At 46.9% G+C, this 14,003-nt stretch overlaps 1 protein-coding gene across 9 annotated transcripts in view; it reads left to right on the top strand.

Annotated features, from left to right (window-relative positions):
- The window catches only part of Fak (protein tyrosine kinase 2 Fak), a 119,822-nt gene that overhangs the window by 95,820 nt on the left and 9,999 nt on the right, over positions 1 to 14,003 (top strand). For 7 of the 9 annotated variants that reach the window (XM_076203652.1, XM_076203656.1, XM_076203651.1 and 4 more), the window contains 4 exons: positions 254 to 383; positions 3,336 to 3,380; positions 12,576 to 12,701; positions 12,801 to 12,983. In XM_076203652.1, coding sequence (XP_076059767.1) covers positions 254 to 383; positions 3,336 to 3,380; positions 12,576 to 12,701; positions 12,801 to 12,983 — 484 coding nt within the window. The remainder of the gene's footprint in view (positions 1 to 253; positions 384 to 3,335; positions 3,381 to 12,575; positions 12,702 to 12,800; positions 12,984 to 14,003) is intronic. The other 2 variants (XM_076203657.1, XM_076203653.1) reach the window with 1 other exon arrangement.

Below are 14,003 nucleotides of genomic sequence, written 5' to 3'. Positions count from 1 at the left end.
TTAGCCCCACAAAGGACTACAAAAAATTGTGCATGCTCTTGTTTGTCATGGATGAATTTTTATTCATTTAAAAATTAGTTGATACTGCTCTTGTTTCTGATTTATTATTGCAATTTCCTTAAAGAATTAAATCACATCAGAGCAAAAGAGTAATGGCAAGCTTGATTACCATTTGAAATGCTGTATTTACCCCCCCATACTGTTATGATATTGCACATGTGACCTATTTCAACAGATGATGATTATATTACAGGTGGCCGGTACAACAGAAGCCCTCACCGTCACTTGTCCTTCACTGTCCATTGCAGAAAGTTTAGCAGACCTTATTGATGGGTACTGCAGACTTGTCAACAATACACGCACATCCCTGTGGAACACAAAAGGTATTGTCATAGATTTGATAAAGGTGAATGAATATTTGATAATCCATTAATTTTCATATTTCCTCTGTGTCAGACGTACAGATCTATTCATGTCTGTATACCAGTGCTGTAATCAGTGATTGCTACCTGCAAGTGGTAATCATGAGAAGTTTATGCCAGGGATAAATCTCCCTGCCACTCTTCAAAACCTGTAGGAAAGAGGCCAAACGCAGAGTATGGGATCCAATATATTTGACGTTTCGCCCAGCAGGGCTTCTTCAGATATAACATGTTATTTCTGAAAAAGCCCTGCTGGGCGAAACGTCAAATATATTGGATCTCATACTCTGCGTTTGGCCTCTTTCCTACAGTGCTGTTGCAGTCGTTGGTGCTTTTGCTCATCTTCAAAACCTGTCAACACCATTGCAGCCCCAAGGAGCTGACAATTGTTCCCCAGACCACATCCAAGATAGCTCTCAACTTTGATTATATTTCCTCCAATTTCTTACACAAGGAGACCTGACAAATGGAAACTGCTCCTCTCTTACTCCTGGAAGTTGGTAACAGAAACAGCCTCACACTTGGACAACACAAACAACAGTCTAGCATCTTTTCCTGAAAAGATCTGTGGAGGGCCCAGGAACCATTGCCAGCTAATATGGGGCTGTTCGTTTCTGTGAAACTTTAGACAACAATTATTATTTTATGATTTATGTACATGGATGGGGTGATGTGGGAGGTAAATGCAAGGGTAAAGGGCAGGGGGAGATGGTTAAAGAAAATGGAGAAAAATGGGAGATAAGCCAGTTGTTTGCTGATGACACTGCACTTGTAGCAGGATCAGAGGAGAGATTAAGGAAGTTAATAACAGAGTTTGGGAAGGTGTGCAAGAGGAAGTTGAAGATAAATGAGCTTAAAAGTAAGGTGATGAGATGTACAAGGGGAGAGGATGGCAGCAGTTTGGAACTGAGTATTAAAAGAGAGAGGCTGGAGGAAGTGGATGGTTTTAGATACTTGGGGGCACATGTAGTGGGAAAGGGAGGAGTGGAGGTAGAGGTAGATTGTAGATTGAGAGAAACAAGTAAATGCCTTAGGGGATTAAAAAGTGTAATGAGAAATAAATATTTGGGAATGGATTCTAAGAGAAGAATGTATGAAGAGGTGAGTGTGTTGACAGCACTGTATGGGGCAGAAACATGGAACAAAGGAGAGGTAAAGTTTAAATTTGTTTGAGATGAGAACGGTTGTGTACGGATGATGCTGTGATGAATGGAAGGGGGTGGGTGGGGGATGGGGGTGGGTGAGGGAGTATGTGTGAATGATATTTTGCCACAGTCCAAAGGGATTTCTCCCTGTCTTCGCTTTTTCTGCATGAGGGGACAGAGACAGTAAGGTTGCTTACTAAGTGAAGTGGCCTTGCTGTACATATGCTCTGTCTTGCTACATTGCTTCTGACTCAGGGCAGTGGGCAAGATGCAGGGATGACCTGCCATCCAGGAGGATCCAAGAAAAGAGAGAGGTGGTAAATGGGAGTGGAGTATGTAGGGATGAAATGGGTGGGAGTGGATTTATGCCCTTTGACTTTGGCTATCTCACTTGAAAGGGAGGAAAAATCATTGCCATATAAATTATATATGAAGATGATGATAGAAGAGGTGTCAGACAGGTTATAATGAGTATAAATTGGGTGTGTGCCTTGCCTCAGCCATCCCCCATATATAAAAGAGGAAAAAGTCTATGTTATATTTATTATTATTAGTACACCTAGGTCTCTTAATCCAACACTCATCAACTGCCACATAAGCAGATGTTTGGGCCCAGGACATAAAACCAACTTGGGAATTGGCCCAGGACATAAAACACCACCAATTCCTAAAGTGGGTTTATGTCCAGGACCCAAACATCCACAGAAGTGGCAGTTGGCGAGTGTATATTTCTCAAATGGATGATGGTGAGAGGGGTATTACCATGTGAATTGGTGGGTATCAATTTTGGCATTGGGACTTGCTGTGGTGGTGCAGTGTTTATGCATTGCCTCAACCCAAGCAGTGTGGCAGGGGACGGAGTACCCTTCATCCATGAAGGAATGGACAAAAGATTGCATTCATGATGGGTGTAGGGTGTATGTATGCTTTAACTTCACCACTCCCTATGTAAGAGGGAAAGGGTTAAAATAAGGGGGATGGGACTTAGAATTATCTATTGATAACTAATATTAGGAAAAAGAACCTTTTGGTATATGTACATACAGTTATTCCATGTTTTGAACACGTTTATTTTTCTTTAGTGTTGTTGATACCTGTCATAGCTTGTAGATCTGACAGTTTTTGTCATGTTTAACATGCTTGCTACCTGATTAATCAGGTATTTCATGTTCATGGTACATTGCTAAGATTAGGCCATCAGTTGATTATGGGATAGTTTGGATTCAAAGTGGCTTATGTTATTCCAGATTTTAAGAACTACCTCTTGTTTCATCATATCCTCCTATTGTGTTTAAATGAAGTCATAACAGTAGTTTTCAGTGATAAAAAATCCCCCCCCCCAAGATTTTCCTTTTGTCCCGACATTTAAATTTTAGTATGTACCTTGTACTTAGAGATTTCACATGTAAATTATACTCTGCACTGTGCTCATGGGAAGTGATACATTTACTGTAAGAACACAAGTGCATTTTTCTTAGTACTGACTACACAGTGTTTTTGTGTACATTGATATGCTATCACACTCAGCCCATATAAAGACTTTACATTCTGCATTATACTTTGGTTCATGTATGTTTTACTCTAACATTACTCTTTACTGTGGCCTTGCATACACAAGTACACATGCAATGACAATCTCACCGCTATTACTAATTTGGGTACTAACGATTATTGCCTCTCATCTGTGGTGCCTCTGCCTCTTGTTGCTGTGGGTTGCTGTTGGCTGGTTTGGCTGACTGCCTCACGTTGCCTCTTTGCTCCTCCTTAGCTCATGTGTGGAAGTTGTTGCCGTGTGCGTGCCACAAGCAAGAAGGTTTGTGTCTTTGTGCCCTTAGACCTTTCCACATGGTTTGCATTATTCTGGGGCTGCAAATGGCTGCCTTTTCTGATTGTCTTGGTTCTGCATGTTCTCTTTGATTGCTTCTCATAAATATATACAGTGACATTTCTATCCCGAAGTTTTCTGGAACCAGTACCAGACTGCTCTAAGAATATTTGATCCTAGATTATAAGATTGAGAATTTACATCATCAAAAGAGATTCTCCTCTTTCTAATTTTTTCTAATACTTTGCTGAGTATACCTCTGTGTACTATTAAACAACTACAGTAAATAGTAATATGAAGATGCTTCATTGGATGTATGCTTTGAATTTTTTTTTAAATACACATCTGTCATAGTAAAATAATCCTTTGAAGTACAAATGTCAAATAGTCATTTAAGTGTACTAAAATACCACCAATGAAGGGCTGAAATGTCAGTGTATATCTTACCAGTTTCCTGCTGCTATAACCTTAGTTGTTCATCCTGATTTGTAGGCCTTGATAGCTGCCAGATTTTAAGTATAGGTATGACAGTAAAACTTGTTGAACTTGGTAAATGTATAGTATGAGTAGATGGGTTTGATCTACAGAATTTGGAAAAATGTAATTTTTGCAGGAAAATTAATTTTTCCCTGATACAAACCTGAGGTACTCCTTACCCAAGGATTACTTCACGAAGCCGAAGTTTCTACCGCTAACACTGTGTGTTGTTTGAAAAAACACCTCACTCCATGGGTCTGGGCAACCATTATCCTCGGTAAGGGGCCCTCCTGGGGCAAGGGGGCCCCCCCTTCCCCCACAAGCATAGGTCGCAAAGCACCATTGTCTGAGCCAGGTATGAAATTAATCACGAGGTTTGACAGGCCAGGTAGAAGGAACTATTAGAGGGGTGGCTGAGGAGGGCCATTAGAGGTAAGGAGTACCTCAGGTTTGTATCAGGGAAAAATTAATTTTCCTGAGAAAACTACATTTGTTCCGAAATATACAAACTCTTCGGTACTCCTTACCCAAGGAGACTCGGACTTAGGAGGGAAGGAAGTAGTTATCTAGCCTGGGAAACCTCCGTAAGGAAAAAACTTTTGCGCTAAGACCTACGTTGACCAGACCCTTATACATTTCCCTCAACTGTGAAGGGTACCTAGTTCTGTTCCCAGGAATGGAGACAGACAGGGTATACTCACTTTGTACCACTTGCAGGGCTTGAATTGATTCCCTTGGAATGCTTGAGAGCCCTCGGTGCGGTAAGGGAATGTAGGAGTATGAGAAGGACTTTGGATAGGGATCACGGTGGTTGCCGAACCAGAACCTAGATGAGGTCTCAGGGTTGGCTGTGTGCCATTGGTAAGGGGCATGTCATCTCAGGACTTCCTGGGCGGCCACTATGGGACCCAGAGAGAAGGTCCCTAAGGATTCCCACATGACTTCTTTGAGGTAAAAGGAAGTGAACATAGTCTGGGACTTCCATATACCTGCTTGAAGGACCTGGTTGACCGACAGGTTCTTTCGGAAGGCTAGGGAGGTCCCTATTGCCCTGAGGTCATGAGCTTTTGCTCTAGGGCAATCCGTGGGGCTCATGGTGTAGGCCCTGCGGATGACTTCCTTGATCCAGTAAGAAATGGAAGTCTTAGTGACGGGCTTGGGCTTAACCCTGGAAGAGACGAACAATCTTGGCAAGTCTGGTCTAAGATGCTTAGTCCTCCTGAGGTAGGTACGGATAGCACGTACCGGGCATAGTACCATTTCTGCATGTTCACCCCCTACAAAGTCGTATAAGGAAGGGATACTAAAGGACCAGAATCTGGGGTCGGCTTTGGCCGGATCCTGGTTTTTGGCAATGAATTGGGGCAGAAAAGTGAAGGAGACCTCTTGCCATCCTTTCGAGTGGGCGACCCTCTTGGAAGACGCAAGGGCCAAGAGAAAAACTGTCTTCAAGGTGAGGTCCTTCAAATGAGCATCTCGGAGGGGCTCGTAAGGGGGACCCCGCAGAGAGTTCAGGACTAATGCCACATCCCACGGAGGAGAAGTGATCTCCCTGGGGGGGCATGATTTTCTGAAATGTCTGAAGAGCATGGAAATCTCTGGGGACAGGGCCAGATCCATGTCCTTCAGAGAAAACACCTGATTAAGAGCTGCCCTATAGCCCTGCACTGCCGAGAGGGAGATCTTCTTGGACTTCCAGAGGAAGTGGAAGAAGGAGGCAATCTGAGGAATGGTGGCTTGATCTGGGATTATTGCCCGGGAGTGGCACCATTCTGCAAAGGCATTCCATTTCCCTTGATAAAGGGTAGCTGAGGAAGAGCGAATAGGGGAGGACATGTCTTCCGCCACTTCTTTGGGGAAACCCTTCTCTAGGAGGATCCGGACCATAGTCTGAACGCGTGAAGCGCCAGAGCTGACGGGTTCTTGTGCCAGGCCCCATTGACTGGTTGATGTAGAAGGTCGGATCTTCCCTGAAGGGCCAGGGGCTCCTCCACCGCTAGCTCGAGGGCGTCTGGAAACCATGGGGCTTCCGGCCACCAGGGAGCGATCAAAGTCATCCGAAGGTTGGATGCATTTCGTACTCTCTGGAGCACCTTCTGGAGCAAGGGAAACGGTGGGAAAGCGTAGGTGTCGAGGTTGTCCCAACTTTGCAGAAGAGCATTCTCTCCTGCTGCCAGCGGATCTGGGAGAGGGCTGAATTATACTGAGAGCTGGTGATTCCATCTGGTGGCAAAAAGGTCTACCAGAGGGGAGCCCCATTTGTTGATGAGGAAGGTCGCCACTTCCGGATGGAGGGACCACTCCATGCTGAGTACCTGATTCCTTCTGCTGAGGTGGTCCGCCCAGACATTCTTCTTCCCTGGGATGTAGCGAGCTCTGAGTGCCACTTGGAGATTCTCGGCTAAATGGAGGATGTCCATAGTGAGATGGCAGAGGTCCTGGGAGACTGTGCCACCCTGCTTGTTTAGGTAGGCTACTACCGAGGAATTGTCCGACATGATGCCCACAACTTTCCCCGAGATCTGATCCGAGAAGTGACGGAGAGCCAGTAGTACAGCTTTCAACTCTAGCCAGTTGATATGGACCGTCCGCTCGACTGTGGACCAGGAACCGCTGACGTGATCGTCGTTGAGGTGGGCCCCCCAGCCCTCCTTGGAGGCGTCGGAGAAGAGGAGGACTTCGGGGGGGAGATGGGCCGAGGGGCATCCCCCCGAGCAGGTTGCACGGGTCCTTCCACCAGAGAAGAGAGTCCTTGACTGCTCTGGTAAGGGTGATGTGTTGGCGGGTTTGACCCCTTAGCGGGGACCACTGGGACTTGAGGAGCCACTGTAGAGGTCGCATTCGTAGTCTGCTCCTGGGAATTAACCTCTCGACGGAGGCCATATGGCCCAGGAGGACTTGGCACTGTTTCGCCGTCAGGAACCCGGTCGATAGTGCTTGTACGACAAGAGAAGTGAGATTCCGGATTCTCTTCTCTGCTGGGGAGGCCTTCATGAGGGAGGAGTCCAGAACCATACCCAGGTACGTGACTCTCTGTCGTGGGATGAAATCCGACTTTGTCTGGTTGACTATAGAGCCCAATTTGCGGATGAAGGCTAGGACCGTTCCCAGGTGGTCGCGGCATAGCTGGGCGGACTGTGCCAGGATCAGCCAATCGTCCAGGTAACGGAGTAGGCGAATTCCTCTGGAGTGGGACCACGCTGAGACGAGTTTGAACACTCTGGTGAAGACTTGGGGTGCTGTGGAGAGGCCGAAGCATAGGCAGGTGAATTGAAAGGTGGTGCCCTTGTGGACGAAGCGGAGGAATTTTCTGGATGAGGGATGCACAGGTATTTGGAAATAGGCATCCTGGAGGTCCAGCGACACCATGAAGTCCCCTTCCCTGATAGACGCCCTTACAGCCTCAGGGGTGTCCATCCAGAACTTCGTCAGGGAAAGGAACTTGTTGAGAGGAGACAGATCGATGACTGGTCTCCACCCCCCTGTTGCCTTTGCTACGAGGAATAGCCTTGAGTAGAACCCCGGGTCCGGAGTCGAGACTTCCTCGAGAGCTCCTTTCTGGAGCAGAGCGGAGATTTCCTCTGCTAGGGCCCGCCCGCGATCCGAGTCCGGATGGTAGTTGCTGACTTGGATGGGATAGGGGGAGAGGCTGGGGAAGGTGTGAAAAGGAAGGCGATAACCTGCCTTGATGACCTGGATGGTCCAGTCCTCCGCCCCGGCAACCTCCCATTCTCTCCAGTAGAGAGAGAGGCAACCTCCTATCCTGTGCGGGAGGGCAGGCGAGTTCCTAGAATTTCCTGCGTTGGGGTCCGGAGCCTCTATGGTGTTTGCGCCCCTGTTCTCTATTGGGAAAGGGGCGGGGCTGTCCTGTCTGGGCTTTCGACTTCGAATGGGGGTGGGGCCTGTCTTCTCGCTTAGGAAAATGAAAAGGCTGCCTCTGCGTCTGAGAGGACCGAGGTGTCGATGGGGGGGTGGTTCTTGGCCTCGAGCTAGGGACGGCTGTTCTCTCGATGGCTCTGTTGTGCAGCAACTGGTGTGCGCTAGTGATTGCCGAGTCCACCATATCCGGGGTAATCGGCGTGTGGGTGAGAAGGGGGGCCTTCCTCAAAGGAGCAAAAATCTCCCTGAGGAGGGGGTCACTGGGGTCCCCAAGGATGGTGTCTCTCCTGTGGGACTCGAAGTTGGCCCAGGACGTTGAGAGACAGGAGGCCTGATGCTTCAGGGCTCTGCTCGCGCTTGCCAATAGAGTCTGGAGGTCGCATTCTTCCTGGGGTTGGAGTTCGGGTAAGAACTCCCTTGCCGAGGCAAGGAGGCGTTCTAGCCAGGAGTTCACTGCCAGAGACAGCGCCAGTGATTGAATGTGGTCGCTGACTTCCCTGCCGGAGAGGAGGACGCTTCTTCTGCGCAGCGATTCCACGTCCGCTTTAACCAGCTCTGGTAACCTCACTGGGATCGAGGCTTCTTTGAGGGTTGACCCCGATGGGGTGTAGAAGCGCTTCTGGTGTTCCACTGGAACCGAAAGCCAGCGCGCCTTCTCGGTTGTCCTTTTTGCGAGAGCGTCGGAGGCCTGGGCCATGGCTCTCGCTGTCTGCGTACTCCATGGAAGGTGGAGTGGAGGAGGCTGTGCTTTCTGAGAGTTGGCCGTCATAAAGATCTCAGACTCGAATGTGGCTTCCTCTTCTTTCGGGGGGCCCAGTCGATTCGCCCTCCGAACTCTCGCGAGGATGTCCGAGAAGGAAGGTTGGACCACCATCGGGGATTCCGACTGGGAAACGGGAGGGGAGAGGGAGCGTGTCCCCCCCCCCCCCTACGGCGCTGTGGACATCGTCGTCAGAGAGGAACCTCGCGCTTCCATCATCGTTACTGATGGGTTCAGGGGGGTTCTGATCAAGTGGAAGATGGTCGAGGGGGGCCCTTGGGGGCGGTGACTCCTGACGAGCTTCCGAGCGGTGTACGCACCGCGCTTGAGAAGCGCAGAAAAATTCCCGTTGTTCCTCCATCTGTTCCTTCAGCGTAGTGAAGAGTGAACAGAGAGTGGGGAGGAGGTCCGGGGAATGCCCGTTTGGCGAGTCCCGCCTGGGGGCGGATGGTCCGGGAGACACAAAGGGGAGACTGCCTTCTCTGGACGAGGAGGGGTCACCCGCGACTAACGCGCGCGTGGGTACACCTCGGGCCTCCTGCCCCCCGGGCATAGAAAGGGTTCCGTGGATGACCCGGCTCGTCTTACGATGGGAGGAAGGCGGACTGCGGGACTCCCGAGGAGGAGGAGAGGCCGAAGCGCTCATCGGGTCCTTTGTCCGTGGGGGGGGTGAGCTGCTGGGCCGCGTCGCGGGGGGGCCGCCTGCGGACGCATCGAGGAAAAAGCTCGTACTCAGGGGATAGTTCGCGGGGGCCAGAGGCGCATGCCCGTCGAAGCTAACCGCCTTGGGTGATGGAATAGGAGGTAATTTGGCTTGAGACTGACTCGAGGTAGCCGATGTACAACCTTTCCGTCTACTACGTTTTGGAGGAGGGGGAGAACTGCCCTTGTCCTCCGCCAGCGCAGCATGCCTTCTCTTTGTTTCGGGGGAGCGGGGAAGGGATCTTCCCTGCGCGCGTACTTCGTTCTTTGCCTGCACTTTCTTGTGAGCATGAAAATACGCGGTCCACTGCTTATCGTCCCAATGAGCGCACGTAGTACATGGGGATGAAGGGGAACACTCCATCTTCCTACAGTGGATACACCAAATGTGTGGATCTACGGGTGCTGGCGGGAGAGCAGCCCGGCAGAGAAAGTCGCCGTGGGCGAAGGCACACATCCTATTGCGAACAACAACACTATGACCAGATTCCATACTTACAGAGAAGCGTAGAATACTCGGTGGAGGTTAAGGAGAGGAATGGGTATAGGAAGAGGGTGCTCAAGTACTTCCAGGCGGCGGGATGGCGTCGATGCAGGACGCTCAAACACAAAGGAAGCCGTTGGAAGGTTGGAGATGGCCGAAGCAGGGTGCCCTAATGTCGTCACAATCTCAAGAGGCCGGGAATTGGGCCGATTGGGAAACGTGGAATACGCAAGGGCAAGCACCGCACTATAACTGGAGGGAATACCGTTCCCCGACCGCACTTCGAAATTGTTAGCTGGTAATGTGAGAGATGTTGACTCTATCCGTACCGCGAAGACAATGGTGCTTTGCGACCTATGCTTGTGGGGGAAGGGGGGGCCCCCTTGCCCCAGGAGGGCCCCTTACCGAGGATAATTGTTGCCCAGACCCATGGAGTGAGGTGTTTTTTCAAACAACACACAGTGTTAGCGGTAGAAACTTCGGCTTCGAGAAGTAATCCTTGGGTAAGGAGTACCGAAGAGTTTGTATTCTTCGGAACAATTAGTTTTTGGCCAAGTTTGAAACATAGATTGAAAGGTTTGATACTTTGATATTTGACCATTAAAGATACTCCTGTTGTATTTTGGCTGATAATGCCAAAAATATTATGATTTAGCCTGGATAAAATGTCTAGTTTTTACCCTGCTATCTTGTAATGTAAGTACAAACTTATATGCAGTTACTGAAAAAAGTTAGTGCATGGTAGTTTACAATGTTTTATTTAAATGAGCAGCTGTGGCCTTTGGTGGATGAGCATTTACTCTAAATATATGTTTTGATTGCTACTCATGATAGTTGAGCATGCCTGCCTAATTTAAACATTTACCGAATCTTTTTAAAGGAGAAATTGCATTAGTGTGAGATAGTCATGAGTTAGTTGGAATTTAAATGTGAAATGCAAACATCAAAACCTATTAATAATTATAATATAGGTGGATTTCCTTACATAGGTATATTATTACATTTACATTTTATAAGGTTCTTTAATAAAAGGATACCATATGTACTTGTGTAATAGCCAGTCTCATGCAAAAGTCTACACCTAGTTTTTCAGGGCTCTCCTTACCATAAGCATATTACATATATTGGTGACAAACCTAAAGAAATTCATCATCCCACTCCTACGAAGTTGAAGTGAGAACTCCCTGGTAGGGCAAACCCTGTCAGATGTGACAAGCCACTAGGATTTTTAGGCCAATGTTTAGATCATCTCCCCACCTGACCAGAGCTGTCAGGAATCAATGCAAGAAGCACACAGCGGGTCTTGGGAATCGAATTCACAACCACCTGCACATGAATTTGACTCGGTATCTATTGAGCTACCATGATATTTAACTATGTTGGATGGAGTAAGAAACAAGGAGGTGAGGAGGAGAGCTGGGGTGGAAAAGGAGATGGTAGGTAGGGCTGATGAAAGAATATTGTGATGGTTTAGACATATGGAAAGAATGAATGAAGAAAGACTAGTAAAAGAGGTATGGAAGGCAGATGTGGAGGGAGTGAACATGAGGGGGACAACTGAGTATGAGACGGATGGAGGAGATGAAAGGTGCTGTGAGCAAGAGAGGAATGTCAGTTGGATAGAGTAAAAAAAAAAGAGGTGAGGAGGAGAGAAGGGATGGAAAAGGAGATGGTAGATAGGGCTGATGAAAGGGAATTGAGATGGTTTGGACACATGGAAGGAATGAGTGAAGAAAGATTAGTAAAACAAGTGTGGAAGGCAGAGGTGGATGGAAAGAACTTTAGGGGACGACCGAGAATGAGATGGATGGGGTGAAAAGTGCTTTGAGCAAGAGGGGAATGTCTGCTGAGCAAGGAAGAGAGAAGGTAAGAGATAGGGGTAAGTGGATAATGGCTTTGTATAAATGATACTGTGATGCAAGGAAGGTAGGGGATGGGAGATGGAGAGGAGTAGGGAGTGGTTATGTGTGAATGATATTTTGATGCAGCCTGTCTTCTCTATTTTCCATTTGAGGGGACGGAGAGGGGGGGTTGCTGATTAAGTGAAGTGGCCTTGCTGTGGATGCACGGTTTTGCTTCATTGCTTCTGACCCAGGGCAGTGGGGAGGAAACCGGGATGACCCTTTATCCATGAGGAGTTAAGATGAGAGGGAGGAAAGGTTCGTGGGTAGCTTTTTGACTCGGCTACTGTAAGGGGAGAGGAAAAGTCCTTAATATATAGATAGATAGATATTCATCCACAACATGCTGAGGTGGAAGGGGTGCTAAATAGGTTTTATGTATGAAATCAGAGTGTGCCATACACCTTTGGCATATATATATGTATATATATATGTGTGTGTGTATATATATACATATATATATAATGAAAAATTAGGACTTTTACACAAGTATATATGGTACATTATGCAGGTTATTTAATAGTGTAACCATAGGTATGTTTTGAAAGACACTAGATTTAAACCCTTCATATTGTGGTAACCTATGCTCTTCACATTCATCTCTCTTGTGCAACAAAATAAGAGTACCGTAAAATCCACAAAGTCACAGTTGCACCTTCACCCATGCTTAAACTGCTTAGCAGACATTGTTTTTAGATTTTAGTTGCCTGTACTTTTTTCACTTATTTTTTCATTACTATCATTCTTTTAATCTTCTCCATGTTGTGATTTATTTAGAGTGTAGGCAGGATTTGTTGATATGCTTTAGCCATTTTTAAATATTTTTGGCTTTGTTATTTAGGTTTGGCAATTTTTTATGTGTCTTTCAGGTACAAGAAAACTGGCAAATATGTATGATAATTTATTTTACTTTTGTATACAATTTATTAACTGTATGGACATCTTGAAACTTGTTACTAAGTAATTTGATATTCCTCTAGATGGCTCAGTTCGAGGAAGTTCGAGCTCAAGACAAAGTAGTGAAACTGGAGACTCCAAAAGGGGAGGAGCCTCTGAAGATTATGCAGAAATTGTTGATGAAGAAGGAGATTATTCTACCCCTGCCAGTAAGTCATGGAGTATAAAAAGCAGCTAGGAAAATATGTACAAATAAACCTTTCACCATTGGTAGCCCTATTACTAATAATTGCATGTTTATCTTGCAGCCAAAGATTATGAATTAGACCGAAGTAGCATTGAATTAAATGAGATTATTGGTGAAGGACAGTTTGGAGATGTACACACAGGGCGATATCGTGCTCGAGATGGCACAAGTACTTTAGTAGCTATCAAGACCTGCAAAGTGGAGTCAGATGGTGCCATGGCAGAAAAGTTCCTTGAAGAAGCATGTAAGTACCCATGGAAGAGAAGCCAGTTGTTGTTTGCTGATGACACTGTATTTGTAGCAAGATCAGAGGAGGGATTAGGAAGTTAGTGACAGAGCTTGGGAAGGTGTGCAAAAGAAGAAAGTTGAAGATAAATGTGGGTAAAGTAAGGTGATGAGATGTACAAGGGGAGAGGATGGCAGCAAATTGGAAGTGAATATTAAAGGAGAAAGACTGGAGGAAGTGGATAGTTTTAGATATTTGGGGGCAAATGTGGCAGGAAAGGGAGGAGTGGAGGTGGAGGTAGAATGTAGATTGAGAGAAACAAGTAAATGCCTTGGAGGATTAAAAAGTGTAATGAGAAATAGATATTTGGGAATGGATGCTAAGAGGAGATTGTACGGGGGAGTGATTGTTCCAGCAGCACTGTATGGGACAGAAATATGGAACATAGAGAGGAGGAGTTTAATGTGTTTGAGTTGAAATGCCTGAGAATTATGGTAGGGGTTACTAGGCTAGATAGTGTGAGAAATGAGGAGATGAAGAGGAGAGTGGAGGAGGAAAGGGAGTTGGGAGATAGGGTTGATGAAGGAATATTGGGATGGTTTGGATGTATGGAAAGAATGAGTGCAGAAAGATTAGTAAAAGAAGTGTGGAAAGCAGAGGTGAGGGATTGAATATGAGGGGGCGACTAAGGACAAGATGGATGGATGGGGTAAAAGGGGCACTGGGAAAGAGGGGAATGCCTGTTGAGGAAGGAAGGGAGAAGACAGAAGATAGGGGTGAGTGGAGAATGGTTGTGTATGGAGGATGCTGTGATGCATGGAAGGGAGTGTGTGGGGGATGAGGGGTTAGGGAGTATGTGGGAATGATATTTTGCCACAGCCTGAAGGGATTTCTCCCTGTCTTCTCTTTTTTTGTATGAGGGACAGAGGGGTGAGGTTGATTAAATGAAGTGTCCTCGCTGTGTCTTGCTGCATTGCTTTTGACCCAGGGCAGTGGGCAAGATGCAGGGATAACCTGTCATCATGGAGGAGCCAAGAA

Source organism: Oratosquilla oratoria, chromosome 20 (genome assembly GCF_046742065.1).
Source record: "Oratosquilla oratoria isolate Oo_2021 chromosome 20, ASM4674206v1, whole genome shotgun sequence".
NCBI lineage: Eukaryota > Metazoa > Arthropoda > Malacostraca > Stomatopoda > Squillidae > Oratosquilla > Oratosquilla oratoria.
Note: the sequence above shows the minus strand (reverse complement) of the source record. Positions and strands in the feature narration are given on the sequence as shown.